This window comes from Caretta caretta, chromosome 3 (assembly GCF_965140235.1).
Source record: "Caretta caretta isolate rCarCar2 chromosome 3, rCarCar1.hap1, whole genome shotgun sequence".
NCBI lineage: Eukaryota > Metazoa > Chordata > Testudines > Cheloniidae > Caretta > Caretta caretta.
In genome coordinates, this window is record NC_134208.1 from 52,641,861 (window position 1) to 52,656,326 (window position 14,466).

Below are 14,466 nucleotides of genomic sequence, written 5' to 3' on the forward strand. Positions count from 1 at the left end.
TATCTGTCCCCGCAAAGGTGGATTACGTAATCCCCATAAATGATAGTCAGGGCAGGTAGAATGTTAAGGCTCCATGTCTGTACGAGTATTGTATAATAGCACTAAAATACCAACCTTCTCTGGGGTAGAATGGCCCAAGCTAAAATCCCACACAATTTGAAAGTATAAATTGTTAATCTTTTATAACCACAACAGTCCTTGTAGCAGCCCAATGTACTACAGAAGGTGAATACCATGTTTGAACATATTTAGACTTTAGGGTTTATAATTAGTTCATACTTTAAACAATAAACTTTAGTTCTACTTTGAAAAGTGGCTCCTAAATTGAAAAAAAAAAAATCTACACCCATTGACCGTGTCTCATTGAAACCAGATCAAATTTGTTTTGCTTACATTGCAAGTATAGCTTTTTTCTAAATGTCAGACCTGCAAAGCCAACCAGGAATCTAAAAGCCAAGCCATGTTATTTCTGGCTCATACATCACCAGTAATAAACATTCTGCCCACAGAAGAATTATTTGTATGGGGGACAAGTCTGAGATAAATCAGAAAAGCCATTTTTTGAAAAATGGGTTGGTTTTAGTTTTTGAAAACCATTCTTTTTCCCCACTTATAACTCAAAAATGAGAGGTTTCAGAGTAGCAGCCATGTTAGTCTGTATCCGCAAAAAGAAAAGGAGGATGTGTGGCACCTTAAAATTTATTTGAGCATAAGCTAGTTGGTTTACCGCTATCCCTAGGGCCCCTGGGCTGAGACCCGGAGTAGAGGGCAGGCCCAGGTCCCTCCCTTTCCACTCCCCTCCTCTAGGACACTAGTGGGGCAGTTAATACCCCAGTTCAGGGGCAAGAAATGGTGCCCTGAAACCCCCCCACTCCCCCAGAAGAGAAAGTGCAAGACCAATCATAGTAGTGCCGGCAATTTGCCACTATATATATATATATATATATATATATATATATATATATATAATTTCATTCATACCTACAAAAAGAAATAATGGCTTTAAATGTTTAAGAAATTATTTAATTTAATTCCTTAATGGAAATTGTAGTATCACTTACGATATTACTAACACTACACCAAAGACCGTTCAGAGTTTTTTAAGTCATTTTCATGAAGCAAATGATATTAATTTACCGATCTCTGCACTAAGGAGTTGAGCAAAAAGAAAATGTATCTCATACTTTCTTTTTATTTCTGTTTTCTTTCACCTTAGAGAAAACAGTAGTTTATTACATTATGACCAAATTAAATGCCTCATACAATATATATATACAGTCCACATAAATTTATGACTGTCTCTGTAATGTTTGTATGAATAAATTAGATATGTCTTAAGGCTTTTAAGGAAATATTACAATTAAATGTTTTAGTAGCTCCCATCAGCATCCTTGGCACATCATCACTTCCCATCCTAACTAGTCATAATGATTATTGCATCATTATAGTGTTATGCAAGGTACAGTAAATTTGCACTCAGTATAGCACTTTAAATCATAAAAATGTTAAAATTTACCAGATGCTGAACAATTTAAATTTAAACCTTTAAGGCAGTAAGTATTTCTGTGTTATATTTCATATTCATTGGTGAATGTGGTACCCATGGACTTCAAGGTAAAATAAATGTTGATTGCTTCTTTGTAAATGCATTGCCTGCTTTGTACAGTATATTTTTGTGGTAAGTATATTTCAGTAAAATAATTGACTACATCAAATCTTTTTAAGCACAGGTTATCATGTCTGGGCAGCTGTTTGAAATGACTAGGACACAAACATTGTTTTTCAAATAAATATCATTATGAAAAATACAATAGAATTTTATTTCCTCCAATAAAATATCCTAAAAATTGAAAATAAGGGCCCAGGACTGCAGCCCTTTGTTATGTGAATAAATTTTAGTCACACAAATAGTTCTATTGAATGGACTACTCATATGAGTAAACAATTTCAAGATCTCATCACATCTTTCTTTAGAAATGGGTTGAGTCGTTTTTACAACAGAGTTTGTAATGGTATTGAAAATAGCCAAGTAAATATACAGTTGTCCTGTAGTACAGAAAGGAAAAAAAAAAAGAGAAGAAATTCTGTCATAATTTACACCAATTCAATTGACTGCTGAGCCTTTAAAGTCAGATCAGTATATCTTGCAGGTATGTACATGGTCTTGTACATACCATGTACATACCATGTACATGGTCATGGTTTCTTTATATTGTCTAACTCAATGTGTAGCACTCTAGCCTCTGGACCAAATGATCCTGAATACAATTTCTACACGTGGAATCAGTCTGACGGCTAATACTAGCACTGGAGTGCGGGGGCAACGGTAGTATGATCATTTGGATACCATGCTGAACTGAGGCTTCTTCCACACATTCATTGTCCAAACAGATGCATAGGATTCCATTGTGCTTTTTGAATATGAATTGGGGATTACTCTCTTCCCCTGGGAAGCATTTCCTCACATAACAACAATGGATTCTAATACCTTAAGTGTTTGGGAGTGATTTCTGGGTTCATAATGGATAATATATTTGCCTGAACAGTCATTGCATTACTATTATATAACTCATTACTTCATAAAATATTTTGAGATACTCTGAATGTGAACCAAATTTAATACAATCCTATACATGCAGGTTCTTAGTACTTACAATGAGAATTTCTATGGGTTTTTTTTTTATAAATTTATAATATTTTCAACTACCATTACTTGATTGTGGTTTTATAATATTTTATTTTCATAAAGTATTGGGGTGAACATATTACTTTATCTTACCTCTATATTTTCAATACATGGTAACAAACATGTATAATTAAGTCCATGAGGTCTGTCCACACACAGTTCCTCTGAGGTGCAGCTTATATTGTAGAATAAGCAGGCATCGATATCCAGTTCACATTTTTCACCTTCAAATCCTATACCATACAAAGAGAAAATTTTTAATCACAGTTTATTCACATACATTGACATTGGGGCTAGCCATGATGCTAGTAGTTAACATAACTCTAGGAGTAATTGGACCATTTTATGTTTCGAAAAGGACACTTCAAACAAAGCATGAAAGGAGAGTCTGCAAAAAATTATGCATTGTATAACGATGTATTAAGTCAAGCTGTGTGGCCACTTCTATATAAGGAAATGATTGAAAGAGAATTTAAATAGGTGAATTAAATTAAATTAAATTTTCTCATTTAATATTGGTGTTACTACAGAAGTACAATTTATTTGGAATGACTTACCCATGAGGCAGGTACACTTAAAATGGCCTATGGAATCAATGCATGTTCCTCCGTGTTTACATGGATTGGAACCACACTCATCAATTTCCATCTCACAGAACGCTCCTGGGTAAAAATCCAAAAAGATTGTTTATTTCCCCCTAAAAAATGTTAGGGATGATGAACAGATTCTTAATAAATAAAATATCAAACCGGGACAAATAGTTCACAGAATAAAATATTTAAGGTTTTAAACAGTCAAAAAAACCAGCGGAATATTGACTAGAACCTAAGGACTTAATCTTGTAAGGATCCAAGAGCCCTCACCTCCTATTGACTGGAAAAGTGATCCATGCTTTACAGAATAAGTCTCTGTGTTTGTACAGCACCTAGCTGTCTTAAGCTCTATGATCATACAAATAGTAAATAATAACAATGCTCTCCAGTCTCTCTGAAGCAGCTCTTAGGATCATTCCATTAGCTGATTAAGGCTTTATCAGCACTAAGAAGTAACAGCATTAGCAACTGCCACTTGGTAAAGCCACCTAGAGAAGAGAGAAGCACCCAAATAATGGAGTGCCAGGGTTCAGCTAACAACAGGACTGTCAGCTCTACCACGGTCAGGAAAAAGCCATAAAAGAATGTTACAATGTAAACACAGAAATTGTAACTCTGTGTAAATGGGGTTTCAAAATGCATTTTCCATATGTTATTTACCAGAAGTAAAATGAAGGGAAAACTTCATAAAAACTGGGGGGAGGGGGGGGGGGAGGGAATCCACCTGATAAGCATCACTGCAAAATATGCAACATTAAACTACTTTCTGGAAACTCTAGTACTTCTCTCAGCTTTGCACCACTCTTCCTCACTCCCCCCCACCCCACCCTTTAAAATTGTGCTGCACTTTTGCATCGTCAGAAGCAGAGCAGATGATAAAAATGCAAAATCTTTGGCTTAAGTATGTGGGAAAAAAATCTAAGAATATTCTCCCACACCCAGGCAAAAGTTTCAGTCATTCAGAGGATATCAGTAACCAAAGGTGTTATTATACTCTAATCTAATTTACTGAGAAATCAGATAGCAAACACCAATGATTTTCTTAAAGTGAGTTACCAAGTTAAAAACTATTCATGCAAAAAGTTCACAAACGAAATACTACCACGAAAAAATGCTGCTCTGTACTCAAATATAGTTTATTTCTGGAGCTGATATTGCGTTAAAAAGTTGTATTTTAGTTATGGTGAAATTCAGCTCCATGCATAGGATCAACACATGTTCTAGACCCAGTTTAAAACCCAGTTAACATGGTCCTTTAGCTTTGTGCTGGCCTGCTTCATTGGGATGAATCTGATCTTTAATTAATTTAATCTTAATGATAGAGCTGTTTGAAAAATAGGGTTTTATTTAAAGGAAAATGTTAATGAAAGTGGCAGAAAATTGTCATTTTTTCCATGTAAAATTTCATCTTTAAAAAGCATGACAACTTTTATAGCCAAAAGTCCAATTTTTATTTTTAGCTTTTTGACAAACGTTGATATTCCCAGAGAAAGCAGACTTTTTGTGAAAAACAAAAATGTATACCCAAAACCTCCTTTTTTTCCATCCAACATAGTTCAGACAGGAAAACTTCTACTAGTCCTACTTAAATATTCACATTTGTATGGAAGTGTACATGCCCACTGGACCACAGGGAGTAATTTCTTTTTTATGTCTGTGTAAAATAATATTTTTCTATCATCTTCCAAATATGGACAAGTATATTTTTGTACTTGGTGTGGTAAAATTTTGTTGCAAATTTGCAAGGCTGATATAAAGGGATTAGAGGAAAACATAAATATCTGAATGACACAGATAAAACAGGAAGGCTATGCTTGATTATACTGTGAGATGTTGATTTTATTTTTTCCTTTAAGGCTTATTCTGTGAGGTAGGCAGTTATACGAAGGATAGAACAATCTACTCAAAAATGAGAGCCAGTAACCCAAAAGACATTCAGGGTCAAGTGTAAAGTTCGACAAATTCCAAATCTGAAATGATATTTATAAAGTGAAATTCATGTAACATTCATGACATTCAAAACTGAAATTAAAATAAAATAAAATAGACACAATCATTTGATTTCACTCAAAAGCAAAGCAGTAAGAAGGGGTGAAGAAAGGGAGTAAGAAGAAAAGCTCAGAAATTCAACATGTGAAAAAGAAAAGAAAAAAAATGTTCCATTTCAAACCCTGCAAAATGTAAAACAAATTTAAAAATTTGGTTTGTTTTTGTGGAATTGTTTTTTTTAAATGTTCTGATCAGCTCTTTTTTATGACTATGTTGCTCTGTAGTGCTTGCCCTTTAGAGAACATAAGTTAACAATCTGTGAAATTGGCGGGGGAGGGTGTGGTAATTATCCGAGGTTCCATTTCAGCAAAGCATTTAAGAATGTGCTTAAGTCAATCCTTCTTCAGCAAAGCACTTAAGATCATTCTTAATGGACTGTTGAGTAAAGGCCTGAAGTTTTAGCTGTTATAGACTCCTGGGAGTGTGAGGAGGAATTAACCTATTAGGGCCCTGATCACTTTTAGATAGAAAAAACATACAAGCCCAATGTATTTCACAAACACGATATTTAGCGTAGGCTATAGCCAAGGGTGAAAGTAAGTCTAGAGACTTATCGGTACGGGGCTGGGCTGGGGCCGGCTCTGGTCCCCGGAAGGGGCGGGGCCTTGGGCTGAAGGGGTGGGTCTGGGGGAGGTCAGAGCCAGCCCCGGCCCACCCTGTACTGGGAAGTGCCTCCTTCCCCCTCCCCCGGGTAACAGTGGCAGCCGGGGGCTCTGGCGGCAGTTTAAAGGGCCCTGGGTGGTAATGGCTGGAGCCCCACTGCCGGAGCCCTGGGGTAGTGGCGGTGGGGCTGGGGCGGCAATTTAAAGGGCCCGGGGCGGTAATGGCTGGAGCCCTGTCCCCTTTAAATCATCCCCGGAGCCCCACCGCTGCTTCCCCAGGGCTCTGGCAGCAGGGTTCCGGGAATGGAGCTCCAGCCGCCACTACCGCCCCAGGCCCTTTAAATAGTCCCCGGAGCCTGCCAGAGCCCTGGGGAAGTGGTGGCAGGGCTCCGGGGATGATTTAAAGGGCCCAGAGCTCGGTCGCCGCTACCACCCGGGCCCTTTAAATTGCCGCCCCAGCCCCACCGCCACTACCCAGCCACTGCTGGGAGCTGCAGGCCCTTTAAATTGTGCCTGGGGAAACTGATCTACCCCGGTACGGCACACCGGCTCTTTCCGGTACGCAGTACCGGGGCATACCGGCTTACTTTCACCTTTGGCTATAGCTATACACACAGAGAGTACACGAAACAGTTACCAGCCTGCATCACACAAGGCAGCAAGCAGCTGGAAATGGCAAACAGGCAGACAAAAGCTGTCAAGCCACCAAAGAGTTTTCTCAGCTGCAGTACTACAATACTTGGACTTCTGTAACATCATTCATTTTAATTTATAAAATGAAAGCTATTTTGGCAAGTTCTGCTATAGCTTTCCCACTTCAAGATTTAGGATTTTGTTCTCTGGTTTTATAATAATCACATGTCACATCCCATTAGATTAAAATACATACACAAAGCCATTACTTTTCTGCCCATTTATGTCAAGAAGCTAACGGTAGTATTATTTATACTTTATCTCTTTCAAAGAAAATCAGCTCTCTGGAGAATGAAGTGAGCAGACAGTATGAAACTCGCTTTGAAACTGAAGCCAAAAGGTGAAAAGATCATTGAACCCGATTGCTTCAGAATAAGACACACAGCTGGCTAACCAACATTATGAACCTCAAAAAACCTAGACAGCGGCACATAAACTATTATTAATTCAGTTACGCTTCGCCCACGTCTCCATGTAATGTAGAACTTAGTTTCACTTTCAGCCATTTCTGTCTGTATCATATTAAGGGTTTAATTTAACTGTGAACAAAACAAGCTAGAGATGTGCTATATAGGCAATCCACTCCCACAGCCCACAAAATATTAATGAGCTGCTGAACACAGGCTGCTAGCTGTGGTGCTAACAAATGCAATTTGCTAGATGATATTCAGGTTAGCAGCCATGTGAGTAAAATCCTTCTGTGAGAGCACTTCATCTTCAGTCTTTTGAAACAAATACTAAAAGTATTCACTTTTTCTGGAAATTGATTCCTTTGATCAATGTTTTGAAGGGGAAAAAAACATTATCTTGAAAACTCCTCAGCTAGTGCGATTAATGAAAATGTGAGTGAAGACCAACAAGGTTTCCTCCCAGCAATATAGTGGAATTCTTTTGCTTCCATCAGTGCCATAATTTCCGGGTGTTCACTGTAAAGAATCCTTTATTATTTGTGTGTTATATGCACTGATGGAAGATAAATCAGTCATATAATCCTTCAGGGCAAATATTGCCCTTTTTCTGCATTTGTACAGCACCCTACATAATGGGGTCCTAATCCCAGTTGGAGCCTTTACCACAAAATATAACTCTTTACTGCTACTACTTCATTTTACAAATTGTGTAAGTAGTGATTGAGTTAAGTGGTCCACTATTCCATGTGCAGAATTTACCTCTGCGGCCACTAAACATTGTATCATTGATATGAATAATGCCTTAGCCATGGAACGGGCATCCAGTAACATTTTTTTAAAAAAACTTTTTTGAGGGGAATTACACCTGTGTACACTAATCCATATTTGACCAAGACCACAGCTTGAAATAGGTTCTGATGGGTATTAAATTCTTTTAAAAACAATGCTATTTTTATGAAAAGTTTTTGATGGTCCCCAGTAGTCAGGATTTCTTTTTCAGATGCAATCCAAAATTCTCCATATCACTGTATGGAGGCATTGCTTCATCACTGATTTGAAGAGAAGAAATCTACTGAATCACCAAGATCACTTCCTAAATTACCTGAAATTTTTTAGAGGTCTCCCATTCAAAGATCAATCAACCCAACCTTGCTTAACCTGCAAGGTTTAACAATCCAATAAATAAACTAAAACTAAATGAACTCTTAATGATCAAAAAGAAAAGGAGGACTTGTGGCACCTTAGAGACTAACAAATTTATTTGAGCATAATCTTTTGTGAGCTACAGCTCACTTCATTGGATGCATTCAGTGGAAAATACAGTGGGGAGATTTATATACACAGAGAACATGAAACAATAGGTGTTACCATACACACTGTAACAAGAGTGATCACTTAAGGTGAGCTATTACCAGCAGGAGAGCAGGGGGGAAAAACCTTTTGTAGTGATAATCAAGGTGGGCCATTTCCAGCAGTTGACAAGAATGTCTGAGGAACGCGTGGGGGGGTTGGGGGAAGGAGGAGGAATAAACATGGGGAAATAGTTTTACTTTGTGTAGTGACCCATCCACTCCCAGTCTTTATTCAAGCCTAAGATAATTGTATCCACTTTACAAAATAATTCCAATTCAGCATTCTCTTGTTGGAGTCTGTTTTTGAAGTTTTTTTGTTGAAAAATTGCAACTTTTAGGTCTGTAATTGAGTGATCAAACAGATTGAAGTGTTCTCCGACTGGTTTTTGAATGTTATAATTCTTGACATCTGATTTGTGTCCATTTATTCTTTTACGTAGAGACTGTCCAGTTTGGCCAATGTACATGGTAGAGGGGCACTGAGTTTCAGTTTGGTCATTGTGATTGGAGATGGTTCCTATTTCCAACAAAGGCTATTCCTTTTGATATACAAGCAGATGATTAAAAGAGCTGTTTCCCTCAGAGATATTTTCCCAATGGAAGTTTATGTAGGCTGATCACAGGAACTCTTAAAGAAGAATATTATTAAATTATGAAATCTGTAAAGGTGGTAAGCAATTATTTTTCATATCAGAATGCTATCCTTCAGCAGCTGATTTGTGATTTAAAAAACTTTTTTTTCTGTTTTTGTCTCCTTTTTATAATTAGTTGTTTCTTTAAAATGGTTTGCAAAACTCTTAGCACAGTTCCAGCATCTTGACTTTTTCTTTTATTTAATTTTAATATTGGCATGCTGTTTAAATTTGTATTCTTGATAATATCTTATTTTTTCTCAGTAGGAGGGATTCCAAGAGATAAACACAAGGAAAATGTAACACTAATGATTTGCTAATGATGGGATTATACTGATTAGGATCTAAATTAGAGGGATAAGATGTTATCTGCACATACTAAAAAATTTACAGGAGATGCAGATGACTATTTGGGGGTTGGAAACGATTGGCTGCTAAATACTCCACAGTGAATAGCACACATATTACCTACTAGTTATGCAATGTAAGCACATCTAAACTTTAACACAATCACATTCTCATGCAAATAAACATTAGTATGTTAATTCCTAACCTGTAACCACTTATTATCTTTTCCTCATCTAGAACTGGATTCAAAGCCTATGAAAATCAATAGAAAAACTCATACTGACTGTAAAAAGAAAAGGAGTACTTGTGGCACCTTAGAGACTAACAAATTTATTTGAGCATAAGCTTTCGTGAGCTACAGCTTACTTCATTGGATGCATTCAGTGGAAAATACTGTGGGGATATTTATATACACAGAGAACATGAAACAATGGGTGTTACCATACACACTGTAATGAGAGTGATCACTTAAGGTGAGCTACCACCAGCAGGAGAGCAGGGGAGAGGGGGGGAACCTTTTGTAGTGATAATCAAAGTGGGCCATTTCCAGCAGTTGACAAGAACTTGTGAGTAACAGTGGGGGGTGAAGGGGGAATAAACATGGGGAAATAGTTTTACTTTATAAACATGGGGAAATAGTTTTACTTTGTGTAATGACCCATCCACTCCCAGTCTCTATTCAAGCCTAAGTTAATTGTATCCAGTTTGCAAATTAATTCCAATTCAGCACTCTCTCGTTGGAGTCTGTTTTTGAAGTCTTTTTATTGAAGAATTGCCACTTTTAGGTCTGTAATGGAGTGACCAGAGAGATTGAAGTGTTCTCCCACTGGTTTTTGAATGTTATAATTCTTGACGTCTGATTTGTGTCCATTTATTCTTTTACATAGAGACTGTCCAGTTTGACGGCAGAGGGGCATTGCTGGCACATGATGGCATATATCACATTGGTAGATGTGAAGGTGAACAAACCTCTGATAGTGTAGCTGGTGTGATTTGGCCCTATGATGGTGTCTCCTGAATAGATATGTGGACGCAGTTGGCAACGGGCTTTGTTGCAAGGATAGGTTCCTGGGTTAGTGGTTCTGTTGTGTGGTGTGTGGTTGCTGGTGAGTATTTGTTTCAGGCTGGGGAGCTGTCTGTAAGGAAGGACTGTCCTGTCTCCCAAGATCTCTGAGAGTGATGGGTCGTCCTTCAGGATAGGTTGTAGATCCCTGATGATGCGTTGGAGAGGTTTTAGTTGGGGGCTGAAGGTGATGGCTAGTGGCGTTCTGTTATTTTCTTTGTTGGGCCTGTCCTGTAGTAGGTGACTTCTGGGTACTCTTCTGGCTCTATCAATCTGTTTCTTCACTTCAGCAGGTGGGTATTGTAGTTGTAAGAATGCTTGATAGAGATCTTGTAGGTGTTTGACTCTGTCTGAGGGGTTGGAGCAAATGCGGTTGTATCGTAGAGCTTGGCTGTAGACCATGTATCGTGTGGTGTGGTCTGGATGAAAGCTGGAGGCATGTAGGTAGGAATAGCAGTCTGTAGTGAATTTTGTATCAGGCCTCAAATGCCTACAGTTACATGAATTATAAGGAGAGATACAATCCCAAGTACAATAAACACACACAAATGTTTTTACCATTTCCCAGTTTAGAGTCAAATATATTATTCAAGAACTTGTAAAAGTCTTTTACTTGACCATTTCTTTAGCGACAAATTCTCTCATCTAAGTCACTTTGAGATGAGCCCTTTTAAATAATTTGTTGCCTGTTGTATTAGTCAAGAGTTATGATGCAGCTGAATGTTCTGGAAAGTCCGGTTTGGCTTCTGACACTATAATAAATTATCTGTCCTCCTTCTTGGATCTATCCATAACTTTGCTAGTGATCTGGTCTTACACATTGAACACTTGGCCAAATTAGTCAGCTCTCTCTCTCTCTCTCTCTCTTCAGCAGGTTCTTTTATTCTCTCCTCAATTGCTTTTTCCACAATACTGTTCATATGACTTTTATCAAACATTCTGTACCTGTCCATAAAAACCAAGATAGCAAACCACAGGCCAATTTCCTCATTATACTAAGACAATATGTCCTTCTCAAGGACAATAAATGCTATGTGAATCTGCCAAGGACCTGTAAACAACTTTTAAAGATATATACAGTTGATCTAGTTGGAAAATGGTAAATATTTTCCCAAAAAATATTCAAGAAAAATTAAAGTGTGTGGGTTTTTTGTTTTGGTTTGGTTTGGGGTTTTTTTGCAAATTGTCATTGAAATTTTCTTTTTGCTTGCCTTTTTTCCAGTTTTTTGTCAAACCAGAAAATTTCAAATAAAAAAAAAAATTCACGAAGAAAAAGATCATTTTTCATCATTGTCATAAAAAAAAGTTTTCCCAGGAAATTTGTGACTACCTCTAATATATAGTACTAAACCAGATATGAAAATACTTGCTTTGTGACTGACAAGGGTTAATAATTATAAACTTAGTTATATTTATTTGAGAATCTGGGTTAAACACGTTTATATTGCAAACTTTAAAAAAAAATCTATGAAACAGAATAACAATTACTACTACAAGGCTTAGGCCTTGTTTGCAGCTGGAACTGCACCCAGGTTCAGATCAGGTCAGATAGAATGTTTAAAGGAAAACTGTTTTCCAGCCAGAAGAGTGTCAAGAATCTGAACAGAGTTTGGGCACTGCAATGGTAGTCAGATGGTTTCTGCCCTAGACAAGTTTGTTTTCTAGGCATGCTTAATGACACTTTTTTCAGGGTCTTCAGAAGAAGCAAATCTCCACTGTCACTCTGTAAAAATCATGTTAAAAACAAACATTTGCCATTAACCTCTGAGTTCAGCAGGTAGTCAAACTTTGGTCTACATAGAAATGCTGCAGACCTTTGTTTGAAAGAGTCATTCTTTAAAGAAAGGGCTATAAAATGTATGTGTGTGGACATGTGCATGCATGTGTTAGAATCAGAGTGGAAGAAGGAAGAATGAAGGACTTGGATTTTTTTTTAGGGAATGGGACCACCTAGAGAGACATTTTACAACTGTCAGAATGGCTGGTTAGCAAATGCGTGGGTGTGTCCATGCGTACAAATGTGTATGTGGAACAAGGAGGCAGGACGTAGTAGGTATCCATGCTGTACCATACCAAAATATTAAAATAATTAAAAAAAAACCACTTGAAAGGTAAGAGAGGTCTGTGCTGACACATGATTGGTCTTATACCTACTTGTAGGACTAGTCTAGTATGAATGATAACTTGCAGTTAGACAGCATAGCATATTCCCCTTTTTGATTGTCTCCTGCACTGTGATCTTGACTGTTGTTTTTCTGTTAACAACATTTTACCCCACTTCTCAAGCCTTTTGGTTTGGTCACAGAAGACAAACTGTTTTTCATTCAGGACTCACTTTTGCTGAGAACTGACAGAACAGAACTCCAATCCATTAAGGTTATGATAAATTAAGTGACAGGTCCTGGCACATCTCATTGCCAGGCTAACAGGATTTAGCATCATAGTACTGCATCTGGCTATCAAGATCAAAAATTTCAAACTTGTGTGCCTTAGGGTTACCAATTTTGGTTGGATGCATTCCTGGAGATTTCATCACATGACATCAGCTTTAATTAAATGTTAATGTTTAGGGCTGTCAATTAATCGCAGTTAACTCACGCAGTTGACTAAAAAAAATTATTCGCGATGAAAAAAATTCGCAATGAATCGCACTTTTAAACAATTGAATACCAATTGAAATGTATTAAATATTTTTGGATGTTTTTCTATATTTTCAAAATATTGATTTATATTACAACACAGAAGACAAAGTGTACAGTGCTCACTTTATAGTATTATTTTGATTACAAACATTTGCACTGTAAAAATGATAAACAAATAAATAGTATTTTTCAGTTCACCTCATACAAGTACTGTAGTACAATCTCTTTATCGTGAAAGTGTAACTTGCAAATCTAGATGGGCGAGGGGTTGTACATAATTCTATACTTGTAAGTTCAAATTTCATGACAAGAATTGCACTACAGTACTTTTATGAGGTGTATTGAAAAAAATACTATTTCTTTTGTTTTTTACAGTGCAAATACTTGTAATCAAAAATAAAGTGAGCACTGTACACTTTGTATTCTGTGTTGTAATTTAAATCAATATATTCAAAAATGTAGAAAACATCCAAAATATTTAAATAAATGATATTCTATTATTGTTTAACAGCGTGATTAATCGAGCGATTAATTGTGATTAATTTTGTTAATATCTTGCTAGCCCGCTTAATCTTTAATTCCTGGAGACTCCAGGACAATCCTGGTGGGTGAGGAACCCTAGTGTGCCTGTAATTAGGCATCTAAACCCCATATATCAGTGCATAAAAAACAGGCCTGGTTTTCAATAGTGTTGAGTACTGACATCTGCTATTGATCTAACAGAGTTGCTTTGAAATTAACTCTCTTAAAATTGTGAGTTATTGGCTGACAGAGAGGGAGTGGAGAGGGGATGAGGAGAAAGGGGAGAGCAGCAGTAAGTCATACAAGGTAACAGATGTAAGTGCATAAAAAGAGCAGTAAGGTATAAAAGAATGTACAGTGTTAAAACCAAGTAGTTGGGAGAAGTTCATGGGGAGACTTGAATAACGCAAGCAAGTTCTAGGCCCTTATTCAGCAACGTACATAAACATATTCCTAATATATACCCACATTCTGGTGAAAAGGAAACTGGTTATTTCTCTTGGTGGATAGGGATTGTGATTGTTGTTGTTTTTTATTATTTTTGTAGAGCTTAGATATGGACCAGGCATTTGAAGGAAAAATAAAAACTTGATGCTCTTTTATACTTCTTTTTCTGGAGGTCCTTGGTAAGCAGATGGGCTGACTTAGGAGAAATAAAATAGCAATACTACTAGTTATATTATTTTTTTAATGTCTTTTAACAAGTGCTTCGTTTCTTTTCTTTTTTTTTAATGTTTATGGTTGTCATTTCTGTGATGGGTAATAATTTTGAAGGTTTAATGTAAAGGTATATTTTTAGAAAAAAAGCAAAATTGTTAAAAATGAAGTTTTACATTGCTGAATGTTAAGTTACTAATACAGTCTTTTACTGAAA

General features: G+C 36.9%; 1 protein-coding gene across 1 annotated transcript in view; it reads right to left on the bottom strand.

Moving 5' to 3' along the window:
- The window catches only part of LOC125634897 (protein eyes shut homolog), a 411,142-nt gene that overhangs the window by 28,618 nt on the left and 368,058 nt on the right, over positions 1–14,466 (bottom strand). Inside the window, exons 8-9 of the mRNA XM_075126511.1 lie at positions 3,244–3,348; positions 2,780–2,919 (exon numbers count right to left, since the gene is read on the bottom strand). Coding sequence (XP_074982612.1) covers positions 2,780–2,919; positions 3,244–3,348 — 245 coding nt within the window. The remainder of the gene's footprint in view (positions 1–2,779; positions 2,920–3,243; positions 3,349–14,466) is intronic.